At 41.9% G+C, this 22,652-nt stretch overlaps 1 protein-coding gene across 2 annotated transcripts; it reads left to right on the top strand.

Moving 5' to 3' along the window:
- Window positions 1-247: 247 nt before the first annotated feature.
- On the top strand, window positions 248-22,046 carry TMEM231 (transmembrane protein 231). Of its 2 annotated transcripts, XM_059667410.1 has the most exons (7): window positions 1,019-1,462; window positions 1,567-1,736; window positions 7,589-7,717; window positions 8,058-8,201; window positions 17,566-17,647; window positions 19,471-19,576; window positions 20,188-22,046. In XM_059667410.1, the coding sequence occupies exons 1-7, from the start codon at window positions 1,324-1,326 to the stop codon at window positions 20,366-20,368; spliced, it is 951 nt and encodes a 316-aa protein (XP_059523393.1). In that variant the 5' UTR covers window positions 1,019-1,323; the 3' UTR covers window positions 20,369-22,046. The 2 variants fall into 2 exon arrangements, with proteins under 2 accessions (XP_059523392.1, XP_059523393.1); XM_059667409.1 differs by lacking the exons at window positions 17,566-17,647; window positions 19,471-19,576; window positions 20,188-22,046 and adding an exon at window positions 14,500-15,855 and having other exon boundaries at window positions 248-1,462.
- The last annotated feature ends 606 nt before the right edge of the window (window positions 22,047-22,652 follow it).

Below are 22,652 nucleotides of genomic sequence, written 5' to 3' on the forward strand. Positions count from 1 at the left end.
TTTGTTTTACTATGGTTGCAAATATCAAAAAATTTCTATATGTGACACGGCACCAGAGTTAAGTTAGGGTTTTTCAAAATGCTGACACGCAGAGCTCAAAAGGTTCACCATCACTGGACTAGAACCATCTATTCTAGAACCATCTTATTTTGATGGTTATTTAATTGAGTAAAAGACATCTACTTAAAGCATAGATACAATATACTGTAATGTCAGAATCATAACAAGATTTAAGAAATACAATTACTATCTTTAAGAGTTTCGTGGCCATCCCAGAAAAGCTTTAAAGCAAGAATGAGTAGTGCTGGACCAGAGGTCAAAAGCATCTTTTGGCTGATGACATGTCATTTTGGACTGTGGTGAGGAACCTGGATCATTTTTAAAGAAGGGCAGGTCTTGACCTCTCTCTGTTTTTCTGTTAGGATCTCAGCTGTTCTCTTAATCTAAAAGCCACTTCTAGGTTGCCTTCAAAATAAGGGCCTCAACTACTGGACTCCACACTCTGTCTTGGCACTGTAATGTGACCCTTCAAGGCCTTTTGATGAACTTGGTTGTGAACCATGGTTTTTAAAAAGAGAGAGAGAAAAATTTCTGCCATGTTTGAAATACTGGCTTACAGCCAGGGATTGGGGCACTCAATTCAGTGATAAGCCAGTGTTATCTTTGGGGAGGATCACAGCTTCCCCCAAAACCGAGAGACAAGCTTGTGCCCAATCAGGGTAACAAAGTATGACCGAGAGAGCTATGTAGTAATTATTCTTTATCCCACGAAGAACCGGGAGATTTGTGTCCTGTTTCCGAACCTATGCTGCCATATAGTGAAAGCAACAGGAAATTTGGAGACAAAGGGGCCTGATCTTGGTCTTAGCCCAGGACCAGGTCCGAGATCACGGACACAAAGATGTTCTGTGCTTTCCTTCAATGCAGGGTGTATCGGGACTGGTGGAACTCAAGTATGAACCATTGATTCATATTTAATGAAAGACGCACAAATATTTAACTTCGGGTCAACTTTTATGAAGATCTTACTTTATACACACTAACACGACAGCTACGATTTTGGTACACAGAAACGTATTCCCACTCTGCCTTTGGGAAAACGCACGTAAAGTGTAAAGCGAGGTCAACAGTCCCAATGGGCACCGCCCCTCGTTAGCTCCCCGCCCACCGAGGCCCCACGTCCTTGCTATTGGTTCCCTTCCCTGCGCCGTCCGTTGCCGTGGAGACCAAGGCTATGGCAACCAGGAGAAGCCAAACTTGCTCATCCCTTCGCTACCGCCAAGGGAGACTCTAGGGTGGGCGGACTCTCTCGGCGCTGTGCTCATGGCGCTCTACGAGCTCTTCTCTCAGCCGGTCGAGCGCGGCTACCGCGCGGGGCTCTGCTCCAAGGCCGCGCTGTTCCTGCTGCTGGCCACCGCGCTCACGTACATCCCGCCGCTGCTGGTGGCCTTCCGGAGCCACGGTGAGCCTCCCCCGGTGGGCGCGCGCCACAGCTGCCCGGCCCGCTGCAGCCGCGCCGGCCTTGCTGACATCCTCCCCACCGCCTTCCCGCCCTTTTCACCTCAGGGTTTTGGCTGAAGCGGAGCAGCTACGAGGAGCAGCCGACTGTGCGCTTCCAGCACCAGGTACTGCTCCTGGCCCTGCTAGGACCCGAGCGCGGCGGGTTCCTCGCCTGGAGCACGTTCCCCGCCTTCAACCAGCTGCAGGGGGATCATCTGCGCGTCCCGCTCGTCTCGGTGCGTGGTTCCTGCCGGGGCCCAGCTGCCCACCCGGACTGGGTGGAGGTAGGGGCGGGAGCGGGGGTAGGAGAGGGCGAGCGCCCGGCCCCGTGGGAGCCCCAGCTTAGGTCTTCAGGGTCCTCGATCCCACGGTAAGTTGTGTACACAGGCTCAGTGGTTTGAACATAGGCTTAACCTCCTGGGGAGTAAATCTCTTATTTCATTCGATTTCTCCAAGCTGCCCATAACCCCAAGAAAGTTAGCAGCCGCTGTCAGCGTGCTACCTGGCACCGAGTCCAGAAGCCTGCGGCCGCCCGTTTGCAGCCCCCGTCATTTCCGTGGGCTGCCTGATAGAAAGGTGGTCGCGAAAGCTCCGCTATGGGTCATGGAGGACCAGCAGTGTTCTTGCTGCAACCCTTAGTGCTGCTGCAGTTGTGCATCCAAACACTCGGAACGGAAGGAGCAGGCATTTTTATGCAGACTTGACCCTGGGAAGCCCCGGCCCTGATTGGTTACACGACCTCCGGGAATGCCCTCCCGCCTCCCGGGCTGGTCTTATTAGATGCCGCTGTTCCATCTCGTAGCTGTCCAGAAGGAAAAGGAAGCATTTTACTGTCTGTAATTTAGTATTCGGGATTGGTTGAACTCAAGTAATTTAGTATTCGATTCCGGTCAAGGGCATGTACCTTGGCTGCGGGCACATCCCCAGTGGGGAGTGTGCAGGAGGCAGCTGATCGATGTTTCTCTCTCATCGATGTTTCTAACTCAGGTAAGTGATTGCTTCCTTTACAAACACTCATGTTTTGAAAACATTTCCCTTTAGAAATATGAAAATTCTGGTTTCCTTCTTCCAAAGTTTAATCTCAGTAGACATCTCTGAGATTATTGGCCTGCAAGCCAAACTTGTGTAGCTGGAAAAAAAAATAATTCAGACTCCCCCCCCCCCCCCCCTCCCCAGCAACTAAATAAAATGAAAAAAAATATTAAATCTGATTAGTTATATGAATAACGATACACAAAATACGATTCAAGTTTTTTTCTGATTACATTTTCTTATATTTTTCTGATTATAAAATTGCATGCTTATTGTAAAATGTTAAAGTTACTGGTATATATAATGACATAAAAATTAAAGGCTCAGTTTGGGGTATGTATCAATACTTGTTAATCAACCTTATTCTTTTTAAGATCTACAAGGTATTTCATGATATGGAACAACTGTGATGGATTTGACCAGTTCTCTGTTAGTGGATTGATTTCACTTTTTCACTATTAGAATATTGCCATGAACAAGTTTTTTTAAAAAAATATGTTTTTATTGATTTTAGAGTGAGAGGAAGGGAGAGGGATAGATATAAACATTGATTGGCTGCCTCCTTCATGCCCCCCACCGGGGATCAAGCCCTTCCCAGACATAATCCCTGACCGGGAATCAAATTGGTGACCTCTTGCCCAACCCGGTTTGGCTCAGTGGATGGAGCGTTGGTCTGTGGACTGAAGGGTCCTGGGTTCAATTCTGGTCAAGGGCACATGCCTGGGTTATGGGCTCGATCCTCAGTGGGGGCTGTGCAGGAGGCAACCAATAAATTATTCTCTCTCACTATTGATGTTTCTATCTCTCTCTCCTTCTCCCTTCCTCTCTGAAATCAATAAAAATACATTTTTTGTAAATCTTAAAAACAAAAAATGGTGACCTCTTGGTTCATGAGTTGACACTCAACCATTGAGCAACACTGGCCCAGGCATGAACTAGATTTTGAATAAACATCAAATTGTGAGGAATTTCAATAGAAGCTGATTGTTGGAATTGTATAAGTAAATAGAAAACTAAGCAAGCAAATAAAATACTTATTAACTTTAGAGAAATAAAAAATAAGGGAAAAGTGAGAAAGGTCATTAAAGTTGTGAATAGGATTTACAGTGAAATGAGAGTTTAACTCTATTGGTGGGATGGGAAGGGTATGTGTGTGGTGGAAGCTGGTGGGTGGTGCATTTTATAATTGATTTGAGGCCCAGTGCACAAAAATTTGTGCACTGGCAGGGGTAGGGGGGTGTCCCTCAGCCCCACTTGTGCCCTCTCACAGTCTGGGACCCCTCGGGAGATAACCACCTGCTGGCTTAGGCCCGCTCCCCGGGTGGCAGGTAGCAGGCCCAATCCCTCGATGCCTGCCCTGCCACCCCGGGTCGCGCACAGGGCAGGGCCCATCCGGGGGTTGGGGTGCCGCCCCGGGTCAGGTCACACACGGGACGCCCGGGCGGGCCAGCTGATTGCTGCTGAACCGCCCGGCTGCCCGGATCGGGTCGCACACGGGACGCCCCGCCACTACAGGTCGCAGATAGCAGGCCTGGATGGTGGCAGGGCAGGCGGGATCGCGCTGTCCCGCCCTGCCTGCAGTATGCAAATTAGCCGCCATCTTTGTTGGCAGTTAATTTGCATATCACCCTGATTAGCCCATGGGAGGCGTAGCGAAGGTACGGTCAATTACCATGTTTGTCTATTATTAGATAGGGTGACATTTTAGACTCATTGAAATACAGGTAGTAAAGATTTGATGAGTCTAGGAGTCCTGAAGTAGTGGTCCCTATTTTTAGGAGACCCAAAGAGTAATGCCAAAGAGTATTTTCAGCACAAAAAGAAAAAACCGGAACATTCAATGACAAATATAAGGTAAAATGAACACTGGTATAAACTAGGAAATTAACCTTTATAATAAAAGAATATTGCCCTAACTGGTTTGGCTCAGTGGATAGGGCGTCGGCCTGCGGACTCAAGGGTCCTAGGTTCGATTCCAGTCAAGGGCATGTACCTTGGCTGTGGGCACATCCCCAGTGGGGAGTGTGCAGGAGGCAGCTGATCGATGTTTCTCTCTCATCGATGTTTCTAACTCTCTCTCCCTCTCCCGTCCTCTCTGTAAAAAAATCAATAAAATATATTTTTTTAAAAAAGAATATTACTCAACAGAATGAACAGTGTAAAAACAAACAATGAGATACTTGGTGGGGAAAAGATTGCAAGTCAGGGCATTTGGAAACAATTGCACTCCTTAATTTATAGCAACTCTTACAGTCAGATGGTGCATTGTTTTTAGTCTTGTGTCAGCTCCAAAGCCGCCCTCCTATCTCTGCTTTGTGATGCTCACACTGAGATGATGAAAACCACATTCTCTTCTGCCCACTGACTCCCTGTTAGGCTCTGCCAGTAGGAGGCATGACGAGCCTTGTTCTAGGAGTAGGAAAAAACTAGAAACTGCAACCAGTTGCTACTGCCAGTTGAAGAACCAGTGCCAGGGTGATACAAACAGGAAAGAGTGAGTCTTTCCTCCAGCCTTATCCATTCCCTCTCATGGTTTCCTCCTCCAAAGCTCTAGAGGTATCAGTGTCAGCTGGGAAGCGCTTCCTTCCTGAGGCCTGAGGCCCACCTCCTGGAGGTAATGCCAGCCTCTTCCCTTCCTGCTCCAGCTCCAGGCGCGGGAGCTGCTTCCTGCAGTTACCCTCTCTGTGTTATCACAGCATTCCCTTTTTGCCTTTTTCGTCCCCTTATGCTACTAATTATCCCCTATACTAAATTCCCTCTCTTAAAATAACTGTTTAGTTTCTGTTTTCCTGATTGGTACAGGTAGACTGACTGATATGCACTGACTAAATGCAACAATGCCTATATTTATCCGACCTAATATATTGGTATTGATTTCATATATATCTGGAAAAGATTACCTTTCTTTAACTACCAAAAATCTTTGAAATTGGGGTTCTTTTGAAATTGGGGTTCTTGTGGGCTATTATAGAAGGAGCACTGAATCAGGAATCTATAAACCTAAGTCCTAGCCCCAATTCTGTCATTGGATTACATACCCTCTCTCGGCCTCAATGTAACTATATAAAGAACACGATAGTACCTACCTCTCTAATTATTACTATTATTAATATTCTTATATGTCCTGGGATATGCAGTGGGACTAGTTGAAACAACCAGTGGATATTAACATTGTTCCAAATTGCACATATACCTTATAGAAATAAGATGATGGTGTGATTTATGAATTATCATGGCCAGACACATCAATTTGATTTTAGATAATAAACTTGAACTTGTGTTAAAGTGTTAGTTCTTTGAATGCCTGCCTTTATAGCTTTTGCACATGTGTTAAGATTGATTTGAAATAAATGGAATTAAATAATTGATTTCATTAGTGGTCCAAGTTATAGCATAGAATGTAGCCCACCTTGCCATCCTTAGGGGAGTGAGATTCTAACTTGGTGACAGGTCATTGTGGGAGATGCACCTTTTATATCATCTCTTATCCCCATTACTAGCAGTACCAACAAATCCCTTCACCTCCCTGAACCTTGATTTTCTCATCTATACAATGGGGATAATACTTGCTCTGCTTACCTTAGACTTATTTTAAAGATCAAATGAATTGTTTTTCTCTCCCACACTGTGTTGGGGTCTGTATTCTGGAAATTCCCTCCGACCCACTATCCTCCCTTGCAAGTTGAGACATTTGATCTTTGTTTTCCTGTTTAACCTAAGGATCCAGAAGGCATAGATCCACCCCAGAGAGTTAACCTGACTCTGTCTTCCAAGTCTTCCCAGATACCAGCTAAGGAAGATTCACAGAAAGACAAGGCAGCCTTTTTTCTATCCTAACCATAACTGCTAATACATAATTGCCTCAGTAATTTGATCATCAGTCCGAGTAACAGATATCCCTCCGCTGCACCTGCAAAGTTGATGGAATAGGACAGTGAAAATAGTATCCAACAGAAGACAGAGGGCGAGTTTCTCTATAACAAGGCCGAGGATAAGGACATTATTGTCTAGAAGGAAAGAAGCAATTGAAAGTTTCTGAAAACTGAGATAGCTCCATCTTAAAACAACCTTATTAGCCTGAAAAAAGAACAAAGAATCTCTTCCTTGCATAATGGTATTGGTGGAAAGAAAAATGAATCAGTAGATGGAGAATTCAGATGGGAATGTTGATACACCATAGTAAAATCCTTCTGGGAGCCCACACTGGGAAAGGATCAGTTGTAGTAACAAGATCCAGAGCGTGCCAAGGAATGGTGTCAGCAGCGATCACATTTCTGTAGCCATCCTTTCCTGCAAGTCGTAGTAGGATCACTAAGAGGCAAGACTATGGATGACAAGATTGGGTACCAGTGTTTTTTTTATGAGCTGTAATTTGTCTTTTTCCCTCCTAAGATCTGGTTTCCCTACTTCCATGTACATAATTTATGAAGTATCTGTAGTTTTAATGGCTTACTGATTTTCCAGAGCTTCCTTTTTTGCTTTATTGATTGGCACTAAAAGTACGCTAGGCTTTAAAGTCCTGACAATGATGAGATGCAGTCCAATACTGAGAATTTGCAGCAAAGACACTCGTGGTTAAACAATGTACTGTATAAATAGAGCTTGGTGTTTTTCTGCTGAATCTGGGGAATGCATAATGATTAGTATTAGTTTTCTTTTCTAGACAAGTAGAAAATAATTCTGATATGCTACTTAAACTTTCCATACCAACTCCAGCCTGTTTGTAAAGATGAAAAGATGCCAGCAACAAAACAAAGAAAAACATCAAATGAGACTGAAAAAGAAAAATACCATCCAGTTGTTTGTTGTTGTTATTACCTATTCAAATTACTGTTCACTTTGGCCCTTGAATATTTGAGAAGCACAGGTATGAAGTTCAGGGGCCATGCACATTGTGTCTCTCTCGAATATTGATTCCTTATACCTATGCATTTTTCTCCTGGTAAGGGAGCTAATACCTGTGTATCGCAGGACAGTGGTTCATTGTGTATGTACAACAGTAATATGGATTCTTCCTGACTTAATAAGGGTCACTGGCCCTCTTTGGGTTTCTCAGGCTAGAGAAGAAGACAGAAACCAGGACGGGAAAATGGACATGTTACATTTTAAACTGCAGCTTCCCCTGCAGTCCACGGAACATGTTCTTGGTGTGCAACTCATCTTGACTTTCTCCTACCAATTGCATGTGAGTCAATTCCTGAGGGAAGCCTGTCCTCTCCCTTTTGTCTTTTAATAGAACAGATCCCTCTTTCTGATTTCTAGGAAAACCCACACTGTAGAAAAAGGCTCTTTTCTGAGGTGCAGTTGGGGTTTAACTTGGACAGGTCAAAAGTTTTTCATTAGGGCCATATTAATTTATACAATGTCTGAACAGTTCCGAGGGTTCTGGGCAGAGTTCTGCCTGCATGGCCAAGCCAGGTATGTGGGGGACTGTTAGGCTTCCACCACAGACAGGCGACGCTTAGAACCCAGAGCCCTTAAGATCTGACTGAAACTGATCTTGTCTCTCCCTCTAATGATTTCAGAGGATGTCAACCTTCGTGATGCAGAGCATGGCATTTCTTCAGTCCTCCTTCGCTATTCCGGGGTCCCAGTTATATGTGAACGGAGACCTGAGGCTGCAGCAGAAGCAGCCCCTAAGCTATGATGGCCTAGACGTGCGATACAACGTAAGGATGCTTCTCCTTGTCCATCTCCTTTTATTTGTATATGTTAGTGTTTACCAGTTCTTTGTAGAGGGAGTAATGGAAGTTGGAAATAGCATTTCTCTGTAGGGGCACAGAAGAGGATTTCTGAGGAATTCCTGCCATGAATTCTTTCAAAATAATGGAGACAGATGTGCCTGTATTTATATCTAGAAAGAAAGGAAAAAAATCTCTGTTTTTAATCTAAGAACCAAATTGTTTAATGCTTTTGGATGCGCACACAGACACACACACACACACACACACACACACACACACACACCATATTTTAAGTGATCTTTTTTTAGTTATGTACAACATTTCACAAATAATGCTAACTACCGATTATTGGAGCACATAATCCTGAGTTAAGAGGTTTAAGTATATTATCTTGTTTAATCATCACAGCATCCTCAGGAGATGCCTACTCAGCTGTTTCCCAGCTCGCCAGCTGCTTGTCCTATCATGGCCCCCCTTGCTCCATTCTAGCCATACTGGCCTTTGTGCTGTTGTTCAAATCCGCAAAGTGGCTCCTGCCTCAGGGCCTTTGCACTGGCCTTTCCCTCTGCCAAGTATCCACATAGCTTATGCTCCCACTCCATTCAAGTACCTCTGAACACAGTCCTTCCCTGACACTTCTAAAATAGCATTCCCCTCTCTCTCCGTCATTCCTCACCTAGGTTCACTATTTACTTCCACCTGAAATATTAAAGATATGTTATTCGTTTATTTGCTAATTCCCTCAATAGTAAAAGTGCTGACATCTATACTTTCACCCCAGTGCCTAAAATAGTGCTGGCACACTATAAGTACTCAGACAGACTTGTTGAAAGAATGAACTCATTTTACACTTGAGGAAACTGGGACTTACAGGGATTAATTAATTTTTCCAAAGTCCCACAGCATGAAAGGAACAGAGCCATGAATTGTCTAAGACCAGAACTCATTCATTTCAACACTTATTGCTACTAACCTTTATTATATCCCAGGGAGGGGGGCATATAAGTTGGGCTGGGTTACTTTTGAAAAGGAAAGAGGAACTTTATCAGTTATTTCAGGTCTGTTCCAGACACACGTGGATATATGGTCACCCTAGCTATAATCAAGGTCAGTTTTTTATTTGTTTTTTAAAGGAGGACTATACAGTATAAACTTAATATGGCACTTTTTTTTTTAACTTGAAAAAGATTTTTGCTTTTTTTGTGGGTTTTTTTTTCCAGTTTTATTGAGGTATAATTGACAAACTTGTAAACTATTTAAAGTACACATCATGGTGATTTGATAGATGAATACATTGTGAAAGGATTCCTTTCAATTGGTTAACACATCCATCACCACACATTTATCTTTTTTGTATATGTCTGAGAACATTTAAGTTCTACTCTCTTGGCAGTTACATAGTGCAGTATTACTAATTGTAGTCATCTTGTTATACATTAGATCCTCAGACTATTCATCTTATAGCTGAAACTTTGTGTGTTTTTTTGTTTTTTTTTTAAAAATATATTTTATTGATTTTCCACAGAGAGTAAGGGAGAGAGACAGAGAGCCAGAAACATCGATCAGCTGCCTCCTGCACATCTCCCACTGGGGATATGCCCGCAACCCAGGCACATGCCCCTGACCGGAACCGAACCCGGGATCCTTCAGTCCGCAGGCCAACGCTCTATCCACTGAGCCAAACCGGTTTCGGCGAAACTTTGTACTTTAACCCTTTCCCTATTGCCCTCGGCTCCCAGCCCCTGGCAACCAATTTTCTACTCTGTTTCTATGAGTTTGATTTCTTATTTAGATTCCACATATAAGTGAATGCCATGCAGTATTTATCTTTCTCTGTCTGGTTTATTTCATTTAGCATAATGCCTTCAAGGTCCATCCATGTTGTTGCAAATGGCAGGAGTTCCTTCTTTTTTCATGTTTGAATTATCTTCTTTATCCCATCTTCTTTATTCATTCATCCACATTGACAGACAGACACATAGGTTGTTTCCATATCTTGACCATTGTAAATGATGCTGCATTGAACATCTCTTCAATATCCTGTTTTTTCCTTTGGATATATACCCAGAAGTAGAATTTCAGGATCATATGGTAGTTATATTTTTAATTTTTTGAGGTACCTCCATACTGTTTTCTATAGTGGCTGCACCAAGTTACAGTCCTACCAACAGTGCACAAGGGTTCCCTTTTCCTCATATCCTTGCCGACACTTGTTATCTCTTGTATTTTTGGTAACAGGCTTTAAGTAATACCTCATTGTGGTTTTGATTTGCATGTCCTTGATGATTAGTGATGTTGAGCACTTTTTCATGTGCCTGTTGGCCATCTATATGTCTTCTTTTTTTTATATATATATATTTTATTGATTTTTTACAGAGAGGAAGGGAGAGAGATAGAAACATCGATGAAAACATCTGATGAAACATTCTGATGAAACATTGATCAGCTGGCTCCTGAAAACCCACTTCTGGGGATGTGCCCACAACCAAGGTACATGCCTTTGACCAAAATCGAACCTGGGACCTTTCAGTCCACAGGCCGATGCTCTATCCACTGAGCCAAACCAGTCAGGGCTGTATGTCTTCTTTAGAAAAATGCCTATTTGGTTCCTCTGCTTGTTTTTAAAAATACATATTTTTATTGATTTCAGAGAGGAAGGGAGAGGGAGGGAAAGATAGAAACATCAATGAGGAGAATCATTGATTGGCTGCCTCCTGCACACCCCCTACTGGGGATCGAGCCCGCAACTCAGGCATGTGCCTTGACTGGGAATCGAACCATGACCTCCTGGTTCATAGGTTGACGCTCAACCACTGAATCACACAAGCCGGGCTCTCTGCTCATTTTTAAAATCAGATTGTTTTGCTATTGTGTTGTGTGAGTTTATATCTTTATATATTTTGGATATTAATCCTTTTTATTTTATTGTGCTTTGCTGTGCTTTTAACTTGACATAATCTCACTTATTATTTTTGCTTTTGTTGCTTGTACTTTTGGTGTCAAATCCAAAAAATCATTGCCAAGACTGATGTCAAGGATCATACCCCCTATGTTTTCTTCTAGTTTTACAATTTCAGGTTTTAAATTAAGTTTAATCCATTTTTATTTTTTTTATTATTATTTTTAAATATATTTTATTGATTTTTCACAGAGAGGAAAGGAGAGGGATAGAGAGTTAGAAACATCGATCAGCTGCCTCCTGTACACCTCCCACTGGGGATGTGCCCGCAACCAAGGTACATGCCCTTGGCCGGAATCGAACCCGGGACCTCTCAGTCCACAGGCCGACGCTCTATCCACTGAGCCAAACCGGCTAGGGCAAGTTTAATTCATTTTTAATTGATTTGTATATATGATGTAAGATAGGAGTCTAGTTTCATTCTTTTGCATGTGGCTGTCCAGTGTTCCTAACACCATTTATTGAAGAGACTATACTTTCCCCATTGAATGCTTGGCTCTTTTGTCATAAATTAACTGACCATATATTGGTGGGTTTATTTCTAGATTCTCTATTCTGTTCCATTGATATGTGTCTGTTTTTATGCCAATATCGTACTGTTTCAATTACTATAGTTTTGTAATATAGTTTCATTTTTTCTCCTAGTTTTTATTTATTTTGACATATTTTGATATTTCCATAAACTTGTAAGTGGAAGATAAGCTGTACAATAAAAGCCATTTTATATATACAATACACAGAAATTATTTTAAAAGTTTGTTCAACCCGGCTGGTGCGGCTCAGTGGTTGAGCTTCGACCTATGAACCAGGAGGTCACAGTTCAATTCCAAGTCAGAGCACATACCCTGGTTTTGGGTTTGATCCCCAATAGGGGGCATGCAGGAGCAGCCAATCAATGATTCTCTCTCATCATTGATATTTCTATCTTTCTCTCCCAACCTCTCTGAAATAAATAAAAATATATTTAATTTTTTTAAAAGTCTGTTCATATAATGGATTCTTTGGATAATAAAAAAATTTTAAGATACAAATAATTGACTAAAAGTGCAATTATCACTAAACCAAGATACACAGGAATTGCACTTCATTTCAGGGGTGGGGGGGGTCTCAATCTTACAGTGTTAGGAGAATAAAGTACATTTGTCATAGTATACATTATCATATTCCCTTAAAGCAGGGATTAAAGTTTTTAAATTAAAATACTTTCAGGTTTACTTCTGTCTGTACATTCAGGAACTATCATTATTTTACTGGTTACACACAATTATCCCATCATACAAAAAAAATCTCAGTTGTATCCTAAGGTCTGTTTAAGTCAGATAGTAAACTAGTAATAGCAATTTAATTAGCAAGCTGAAATCAGAACAGTGTAGAAACTCTGCAGTTGAATTGTATTTCCTGTAGTATTGCTGCTATTAAATCTGTTTTCTCCATGTATTAGAAGAAAAAAAATAAGCATTGATAGTCAAAATAAAATTTTCATTGTTGTAGTACATGATAGAATATATGAGAGAAAGAAGAGTTCCTAATGTCATGACAATCTTTATGAACCTTTACTAGTGTAAAGGTTAAAGATTATTGTGTGTATATATGTGGAAAGAAATAAGAAACAAAGGCAGGTGGTTAGGACAGGCATATAAAAGGAATGCTGAGACTATATTATTATATTTATTTTTAAAAACTGATCTGAAGTCAGATGTTAGTGTAAATTTAACCTGATAATTTATTTGTGAATAAAGCTAGTTTTTTTTTTTTAATCCTCATCTGAGGATGTGTTTATTGATTTTAGAGAGAGGGGAAAGGAGAGAGCGAAACATTGATCAGCTGCTTCCCATATGTACCCTGACCGAGAATCGAACCTGCAACCTTTTTGGTGTATGGGACAATGATCCAACCAACTGAGTTACACGGCAAGGGCAATAAAACTAGTTTGGTGGGAAACAGTTTATTTTTTAAAAATATTTTTATATTTTTATTGATTTCAGAGAGGAAGGAAGAGGGAGATAGAAAGATCTATGATGAGAGAGAATCATGGATTGGCTGCCTCCTGCAAGTTCCCCACTAGGGATTAAGCCCACAACCTGGGCATGTGCCCTTGACTGGAATCAAACCTGGGACCTTTTGGTTTGCAGGCCAATGCTCTATCCATTGAGCCAAACCTTCCAGGGCAGTGGGAAACAGTTTAATTCTTTCCTTTTAAACATAAAGCAACTCAAAAGGAATTTTAAAGGTAGTAGGCCAGAAAATGCAACAGTAACTCCTATCATAATCCTTTTCAAATAAACAAATCAAGTTGAGACATGTGTTAAAATACTTTTCAGACTGAGTATTTATCAGCCTATATAATCCAATAGGATTTTGATATTTTATAAGCGCTATTACATCTAGAAGTGAAGAAAATAAATTAGATGCCCTCCCCAAGATATTGTTTAACCTTTAAAGCATCATAAGCTATATAATATCTTATGCAAATTAACGAGTGTTCTTACAAAAGTAGTACAGTTTTGGACTGATATTATGCTGTATTTGTAGTGAGTAATAGGCACAAGAATATGTATCAATTAGGCATTTTCAGTCTAATTAGTCTCTAAAGTTATTTAATTATTGGCTCCATATAATAACTGGCGTGCATTTTGGTACTTAAGTCATGAATTGTAGAGAACAGGAAGCAGTATGATATAGTAATAGGGTTTGTATCAGGCAATCACAGTGTTGAACAAATCTCTTCTACGAACTCTGTGATTTGTTTTGCAGTTGGTCACCTGTAGTAGATCCTTGATTTGATTCTTCCATATTCATATTTTTTCCAGCTGCAGTTGTTGATATTTCTTCATCTTCCTCCAACTCAAGTAGGTCTTTTGAAATTAATTGCCTAGCTAATTTAAGATTAAGTCCTTCATTATCATGAAGCTTCCTTTTCATTTCAAACTCTAGCTGTTTTTCACTAACTCGTTTGGAAATTCTGTGAAGCTGGGTCTTTTCTCCCCCCTGCTCATTTCCTACAGAGCACCTGAAAAAGAATAAACAGCAGGTAGTCAATAAAGACTTTTTACCTTCAGTTGAGAAGTCGCTGTCTTCATCTTCACTGCTTTCTTGTTCACGAACCAGATACTTTGGCTTTGAGCCTTTAGCAGCAGCTAATTTCTTAGCTAACATCTCTGGGTTCAGGACTTCAATGGTTTCTGAATCACACAGTGCACCTTCATCACTTTCCATGCTATTTTCTGGAGTGCTTGGTTCATGTACTTTAATTAAATCTTCGTCTTCTATATAATATGTCGCCACGATGTTCATTTCATCCCACTTCTGGGATTTTTTACTCAGTTCGTCGACACTCTTGTTCCGCTGCTGTATTGCGGAGGGCACCAGAGAGCAAGCCACAGAACTCTTGTTCTTCAGAATCCCCTTAATGGGCTGTTGCGAAGCCGAGGCTGCCATGGCCTGCTGCGAGGATGCCATGGCCCGCTGCGAGACTGCCATGGCCTGCTGCGAGGATGCCATGGCCCGCTGCGAGACTGCCATGGCCTGCTGCGAGGATGCCATGGCCCGCTGCGAGGATGCCATGGCCCGCTGCGATGGTGGGCTTAAGGGTCGCTGGTTGGCGCTGGGTCCAGGAAGGAAAGGGCTAGGGGCGAAGGGGCGAAGGGAGACTGGCCAGGCAGCCGCCGAGCCCACCTGGGGCTAAAGCGCTGCACCTGCTGTCACGGTGACAGCTACTAGCGTCGTTTTCACGACACAAGGACCCCGACCCCGACGCGTTGGCGCCTGCTAGCCCGCGCTGGCGCCGGCGGCTGGCTGCTCTGGGTCCGCCCGTGGCCAACGCTCTGTATCCGCGGCAGGCGGAGAAGCCCAACAGCCTGTAATACAGTTTAAATCAGGAAGTTTGATGCCTTCGGCTTTGCTCTTTCTCAAGATTGCTTTGGCTATTTGGGGTCTTCTGTGATTCCATACATTCTTTAGGATTGTTTTTTTCTACATCTGTGAAAAATAACGCTGGGATTTCGACAGGGATCCCACTGATTCTGTGGGTAGCTTTGGGTAGTATGGACATTTTAATAGCATCAATTCTTTTAACACGTGAACACAGAGTAACTTTCCATTAATTTGTGCCTCCTTCAGTTTCTTTTATCAATGTCCTATAGTTTTCAGTATACAGATATTTCACCTCCTTAGTTAAATTTACTTCTATGTATTTTATATTACTTTTGATGCGATGTAATGGGATTTTTTTTTTTGTAATTTCTCTTTCTAATACTTCATTGTTAGTGATTTTGTGTATCGATTATGTATCCTGCAACTTTACTAATTCATTGATAAGTTCTAACAGTTTCTTTGGTAGAGTCTTTAGGGTGTTCTATTAAATAATATTGTGTCATAGGCCAATAGTGACAGTTTTACATCTTCCTTTCCAATTGGGATGACTTTTTTTCTCTTTCTTGCCCAATTGCTCCGGCTGAGACTGCATATACTATGTTGAATCGAAGTTGTGAGAGTGGGCATCCTTGTCTTCTTCCTGATCTTGGAGGGGAAATTCTCAGCTTTCCACCATTGAGCATGATCTTAGCAGTGGGCTTGTCCTATATGTCCTTTATTATATTAAGGTATGTTCCTCTGTACCCACTTTGTTGAGAGGTTTTTTTAAAATAAATGCATGTTGAATTTTGTCAAATGCTTTTTATGCATCTATTAAGATGATTTTTAAAAAATATTCTTTTATTGATTTCAGAGAGGAAGGGAGAGGGAGAGAGAGAGAGAAACATCAATGATGCAACAGAATCCTACACACACACACACACACACACACACACACACACACACACACACCACTGCAACCGGGCATGTGCCCTTACCAGGAATCAAACTGTGAACTCCTGTTTCATAAGTTGAGACTCAAGCACTGAGCCACACCAGCCAGGCAAGATTTTTATCCTCCATTTTATTAATGTGGTGTATCACATCTATTAATTTGTGGATGTTGAGCCATCCTTGCATCCTTGGAATAAATCCCACTTGATCATGGTATCTGATCCTTTTAATGTATTGTTGAATTTTGTTTGCTAATGTTTTGTTGAGGATTTTGCATTTCTGTTCATCAGGTATATTTAGCTGTGATTTTCTTATAATGCCTTTTTTACTTTGTTCATGAATTATTCTCCTGACATCAGTGAGCATCTTTGTGACTGATATTTTAAATTCTTTTTTCAAATAAGTCACTTATCTCCATTTTATTAAGGTCTGTCTCTGGAGTTTTACCTTATTCTTTTGTGTGGAACATATTCCTCTATTTCTTTATTTTCCTTGACTCTCTGTTGGTTTCTGTGCATTAGATAAAACATCCCTCTCTCCCAGTCTTGACAGAGTGGACTCATGTAGGAAATTAATCTTACCAATCAGCTCAGCCAGAGTTCTTTGTTGCTGTCAAGGCTTTGTCATTTTCCAAGCTGCCTTCAGTGTTCTTGTGGCTCCTAGTAGTTGAGGGTTTGCTAAGATCATTTCAATGTGGGTGATGTGGATATTTTCTCATTTGCCCAATGTGTAGGAGTCACTCAACTAAGTTTCTGAATTTCTTTCGGAGGGAATTTCTCCATGTATAGTTGTAGATTTAGTTTGTCAGTGGGAGGAGGTCAGTTCAGGAAGTTCCTTTGTTGCTATCTTAGAATGGAACCCTTTTTTTTATTTCACTTTTTTGTTGTTGTTTTTAACTGATTGCAGCGAAGGGAAGGGAGAGAGAAAAAGAGAAAGAAACCTCAATGAGGAGAGAGAATCATTGATTGGCTGCCTCTGCAGGCTCCCGCTGGGGACCAAGTTCAAAATCTGGGCATGTACCCTGACTAGGAATCAAGCCGTGATGTGATCTCTTGGTTCATGGATTGATGCTCAACCAGCCAGGCTATTTTACATTTTTAAATATCTCCCTTAAGTCTTTAGCATTTGAATCTGCCTTCACCTAGAAACCCATAGCACTTTTTATTCCCATATCAATGGGAATATGATACTAGGGGGCAGGAAGTCATTTCCTTCTTCGGAGGATTATATGCTTACTATTTGCACTTTATCCTTTTTCCAAATCTACATTTGAAAGATCATCTAGAGAAGAGCAAGGACAAGACAAAGAAGTTGAAAATATGGTCTATTTTTAAAAATGAAAGGATTTATTTCTGACATTGGAATAGAGAGAGGTATTTTATAAATAGCTTAAAAACCTATGAAAAGTAGATATTGACCCCTTGTTTCCATCCCACAAGTGGAAAGATTGAGAGCAAATAAATTATTGTAAGATTGGAATAGGTCACCAAGAACAAGAAGGTGGTCCTGGGCGGGCAGGAGGGTAGAAAGGCCAGAGAAGAAGCTGTTCCGGTGCTTACATCAGGGCCTCCTCCTATATCCCAGGTGTCTGTCATCAACGGAACCAGTCCTTTTGCCCATGACTATGACCTCACTCATATTGTTGCTGCCTATCAAGAAAGGAACAGTGAGTAAATTTCACTCAGGTGCTTCACAAAGACTTTCCAGGTTAGTGGGGGTCTTTGGAGAGAAACAGAATTGGAATCCTTATCATGATGAAAATGTCAAAACCAATGAATGCTCAGTGATGTGAGACAAACAGGCAACCCAGGGCTTGTCCTTTTTCCTCCTGATCTAAAGACCCACAGTCTATGCCACCGCCACTTCTATGATCCACCAGGTTAGTGCCAATTAATTGCCATATCTATTCCACCACTGGTTTGATGGATTTCCTTTTTTAAAAATAAGCTTAATTGAGGCGCTCCATTTACTTGTAAAAGAAGCCAAAGACAAATTACTGTTTCTAGTTTTCAGATGGAAATAGGGAATGTGAGTGACTCACCCCATACCATCAACTGAATTAGGAGAATAGATGCGATGCACCCAAGGTTCTGGCTATAAGGGAGAGTGTGTCCGTCCCTTACTGAGGTGAGGCTCTTAGGCCATCCATGCACTTGACTTGGCCTGCTTGGCTGGTTGGTGGTCTGAGGTTTTCTCTAAAGACATGTTAAGTATTGCTTGGCAACCAGACATCATGGATACTAAGCACAGACACTTAACAAGTGGCGGGACTGCAATTCCAGTATTTATTTCTGATTTTATGTAATACATGAACAGCATTATTTTAAAAATAAATTTTAAAACAAAAAAACATTGAAACTAAACTAAAACACTACAAATCAAGTTTTTAAAATTTTTTTCTATATGCAAATCTGTTTTATTTTTTCAGTTGATTTCAGAGAGGAAGGGAGAGGGAGAGAGATAGAAACATTAATGATGAGAATCATTGATCGGCTTCCTCCTGCACACCCTACACTGGGGATCCAGCCCACAACCCAAGTATGTGCCCTTGACCGGAATCAAACCCAGACCCTTCAGTCCACAGGTTGATGTTCTATCCACCGAGCCAAAGTTGCCTGGCTATATGCAAATCTTTTTATATAGCTGCTATCATAATTTAGAGACACTTTTGGATCCAGTTTATTTCTTTTTGTTGTTAATCCTCACCCGAGGATATTTTTTCCATTGGCTTTTAGAGAGAGTAAATGGGAGGGAGGGAGAAAAAAAAAATCCTTGTGAGAGAGACACGTTGATTGGTTGCTCCCATACATGCTCCAGCTGGGGCTGGGGATCAAACCTGCGACCCTTTGGTCTGTGGTTGACTCTCTAACCACTGAGAAAAACCGACCAGGGCCAGTTTATTTCTATTTACTTTGTAATATAAATATTTTTCCCATGTTGCTACAAAGTTTTAATTGGTGTTATTTTTAGTGGAAGCATAGTATTCCTTTGCTTAGCCACTCAACAACTACAGAAGAACACATAGGCTGTTTCCACATTTTTTTAACATAAGTGTTTTGACAAGTATTTTAACAAAGTGTAAGCAACTTTGCATATTCAATTTCACTTCTTTCCTTTTAAATCATTTCTTAGATATGAGTTTTGAAGTACAGAATTTGCCTGAGAGGTCAAAAGAGTATTTTCATGGCCTTCAATTTTTTTAAAGTTTACATGTATTTTTTTAATTAAAATATTTTTATATATGCTATTATTAATTTCAGAGAGAGGAAGGGAAAAGGAGAGATAGAAAGATGATGAGAGAGAATCATCGATCAGCTGCCTCCTGCACAACCCTAGTGCGGATCGAGCTGGCAACCTGGGCATGTGCCCTGACTGACCTCCTGGTTCATGGGTTGATGCTCAACCACTGAACCACACCAGCTGGGCATAGCCCTCGATATTTTATTGCCAAAGAGAGCATTTGTGGATTAATTCCTGATTGTATTGCAGTAACCACCATTCTGACTGTCCCCAACCCCATCTGGCTGGTGGGAAGGGCTGCCGAAGCTCCATTTGTGATTAATGCTGTCATCCGATACCCTGTGGAAGTCATATCATATCCTTTCTGCTAAGAAGCCAACAGTAGCTCAGTTTCAAAAAAGGAAAAAGGATTCCTCACTTGTCCCAAGAAGAAACAGATGTGGGAAGCCTTAAGTTGAAATTGCTACATCATTGCAGCCCCACACAAACCACTCTGTCTGCTATTCATACGGGGGTGGGGGCTGGGGAATTCATTTCCTGTTCCTATTTCTTTTTTTTCTTTTTTTAAATATATTTTATTGATTTTTCACAGAGAGGAAGGGAGAGAGATAGAGAGAGTTAGAAACATCGATGAGAGAGAAACATCGATCAGCTGCCTCCCGCACATCCCCCACCGGGAATGTGCCCGCAACCCAGGTGCATGCCCTTGACCGGAATCGAACCCGGGACCTCTCAGTCCGCAGGCCGACGCTCCATCCAACGAGCCAAACCGGCTTCGGCTTCCTATTTCTTTATGAGCAATTTTTCTAGGCCAGAATCATCCATATTTATGTCCTAATAATCTTTTGTTATCCCTTTTATCTTAAAGGTATTTGAAACATTTTTGCCATATCCTGTCTAAACTTACCCGTTTACTGGTAACATTTACTTAGAAAATGTCATCTGAGATTCCTTAACTGTGTATACTTATCTACCAGGATTCTGGGAAATTATAAAGTTTGCCTGGATCCAGTATGTCAGTATCCTACTTATCTTCCTCTGGGTGTTTGAAAGAATAAAAAGATTTGTGTTTCAGAATCAAGTGGTCACCACAATCCCTGTAACAGCAATGCCCCAGGGAGAACTCTATAAGCAGCACTTATCGTAAGAAGACCATGACTCTAAGCAGGACCTGGCTACCTCATATTGTCTTCTGAGAACGGCCACCTTAGGACACTTCTGAAAAGGGCCCATGGACACGTGCCAGCATGTGTGTTTTTCCTACCAGCGACAAAGAAGAGTTCTTTCTAATTTTTCTCTACACAAATTCCATATCTTCTAAGTGCCTACCAGAATCATCAGAGACTAGTTTGTGGGAAGGTCTGAAAAGGCTATAATTTGCTCTCCCGCCCCCCTTTTTTTGCCCTAGGCTTGAATTTCAAGAGAAAACTATAATCAATTGAGACATGTTGGAAAGAGTATCACCTCTAGTCAAGCAGACCTTTGCTTCCTTGAACCGAGAAACATGCTATGCATTTCTTCCCCCAATTGTAAGGCACTTTTGACTCTTTTCAGGGCTCTCAGAACAGATATGCAAATCATTAGCATTTCCCCCATTCAGAACTTCGATTTCCAGAACTGAGAGGCCTTTAACTGGAGAACTGGAGAGAGAGGGAGTGCTCAAGAACATGTGTGTGCACCCACGTGAGGGTGGGCAACTGGAGGACACTAGGACCATCCACCTGCCCTCAGTCTAACAGACATCTTCTGTCATCAGCTCAGCTGAAAAGCCCTTTATCCTGCCCTTATGTGGCTGGCTCTTTGCCCTGCCTTTTGCTCTCTGTCTGTGCCCCTGGAGTAGCAGGCTGAAGTCAGAAGTGCTGTTTCATTCACAATCCTCTGGGCAACTGTGGGGGGAATAAGGATTGTAACCGTTTTTTTTCTCTCTGGCCCTCACCCAACAGCCTGGACACTTGCCACTCCTCCTTCTCGACAGCCTCTCCCCCTTCCTGAAAAGGACATGGGTGACAGAGGACCTGTTGTTGGTATTGGCTCCCTGCCCAACAACCACAGAGTTTATTTGGAGGGCTAGCGGGAAGCCCAGCTCCTTGTATTTCCCTCGACTAAGGAACAGGGTGCCCACCGGAGCTGGCCGCTTTGGGAGGGACGCAAGGAGCAGTGCGGGGAGGAAGAGGATGCTAGCCCCCGCAGCTCAGTCCAGCCTGGCCCAGAGCAGAATGGCAGGCAGTCCAGTCAGATGACGCTCATGACTAAGCGAGTGTCTGCAGGAGAAGAGTGCTGGGACAGGTCTTTGTTACACACAGAGACTGATTTCTTTTCGCCCTAAGAAAATATGGGGTTCCTCAGAGGATGGATAGATCTGCTTTATGATCCCGAGATGTCATTGGTACTGAAAGGACACACCCACTATGACCTGTGCTTCAGGCCCAGTCATAAACACACACTTCAGTGTGTGCCTCAGTTTACCTTGGAGATTCAGTTTTTATTTCCAAACCACCTTTTCTTTCAGGCTGACTAAAATAAGTATTTTGGAAACAAAGCTATTTTGAAGTGTTCAAGCACACAAAGTCCTAACAGTGGCCCCTCTGGTTTTTCTTTTAAACTTTAGGACTGCTTATTTATATGCCTAAAATTTTTTTGAGATTTCAATCAATGAAAATTGGTTGCTGAATGTTCTGAATCACAAAAAGATAAGGAGATATGGAAAGATAGCTAAAGATGTATAGACATTGCTTTGCATTTTATTAAATTGTTTTAATGTAATGCAAAATTTGTATAATGAACCATGTGTTTCATAACTTTCTAATTAAAATGTTCAAAATGGAGGCTGCATGTGGCTTTTTAGAGGGGACGGGTTTGGAAAGGGGAAGAGTGGGGAGGGCAGAGGTAGCACACATTTCTCCAAGTTACTCACCAGCAGCCTTGCTTTGCCAGGGTTCTGCTCAAAGACCTTGGAGCTTTTGTTAGCTCTTTGGCAAAAGTCCCCTGGTCCAGCCCCAAGTAAATGTGAGTGTTTGGTGGAATCCACATTGCATGTGGAAACCACAGGCTGGAAAATTACAACTGTGTCTGATGAATGTCATATTTACAGATCAGATATTCGTAGCTTCTGAACCTGAATCACACAGTGTAGTTGCAAGAGAAAACGTGAGAAATATACAGGATTTTATCCACTGAGCTGTAACCAATAGCTGTCAGGTTACTCAATATTTGGAGTAACTAGTTTTAAAGTGTCTTCCGGGGCTCCAGCCTCACTTACTCCCCACGTGGCTCCACTGTGGAGTGGAACTTGGAAGAGACGACAAGAAGCCTTTACGCAGCCTCACTCAATATTTGGAGGGGGCGATCCCTAATTTTTTAAAGTGATTATCCAGTTTCTGTTTGAATCAGGTGAGGCCCTTAAGGCCCCACTTGGGTCCCATCATTAAGGT

The sequence above is a fragment of the Myotis daubentonii genome, chromosome 15, assembly GCF_963259705.1.
Source record: "Myotis daubentonii chromosome 15, mMyoDau2.1, whole genome shotgun sequence".
NCBI classification, from domain to species: Eukaryota; Metazoa; Chordata; class Mammalia; order Chiroptera; family Vespertilionidae; genus Myotis; species Myotis daubentonii.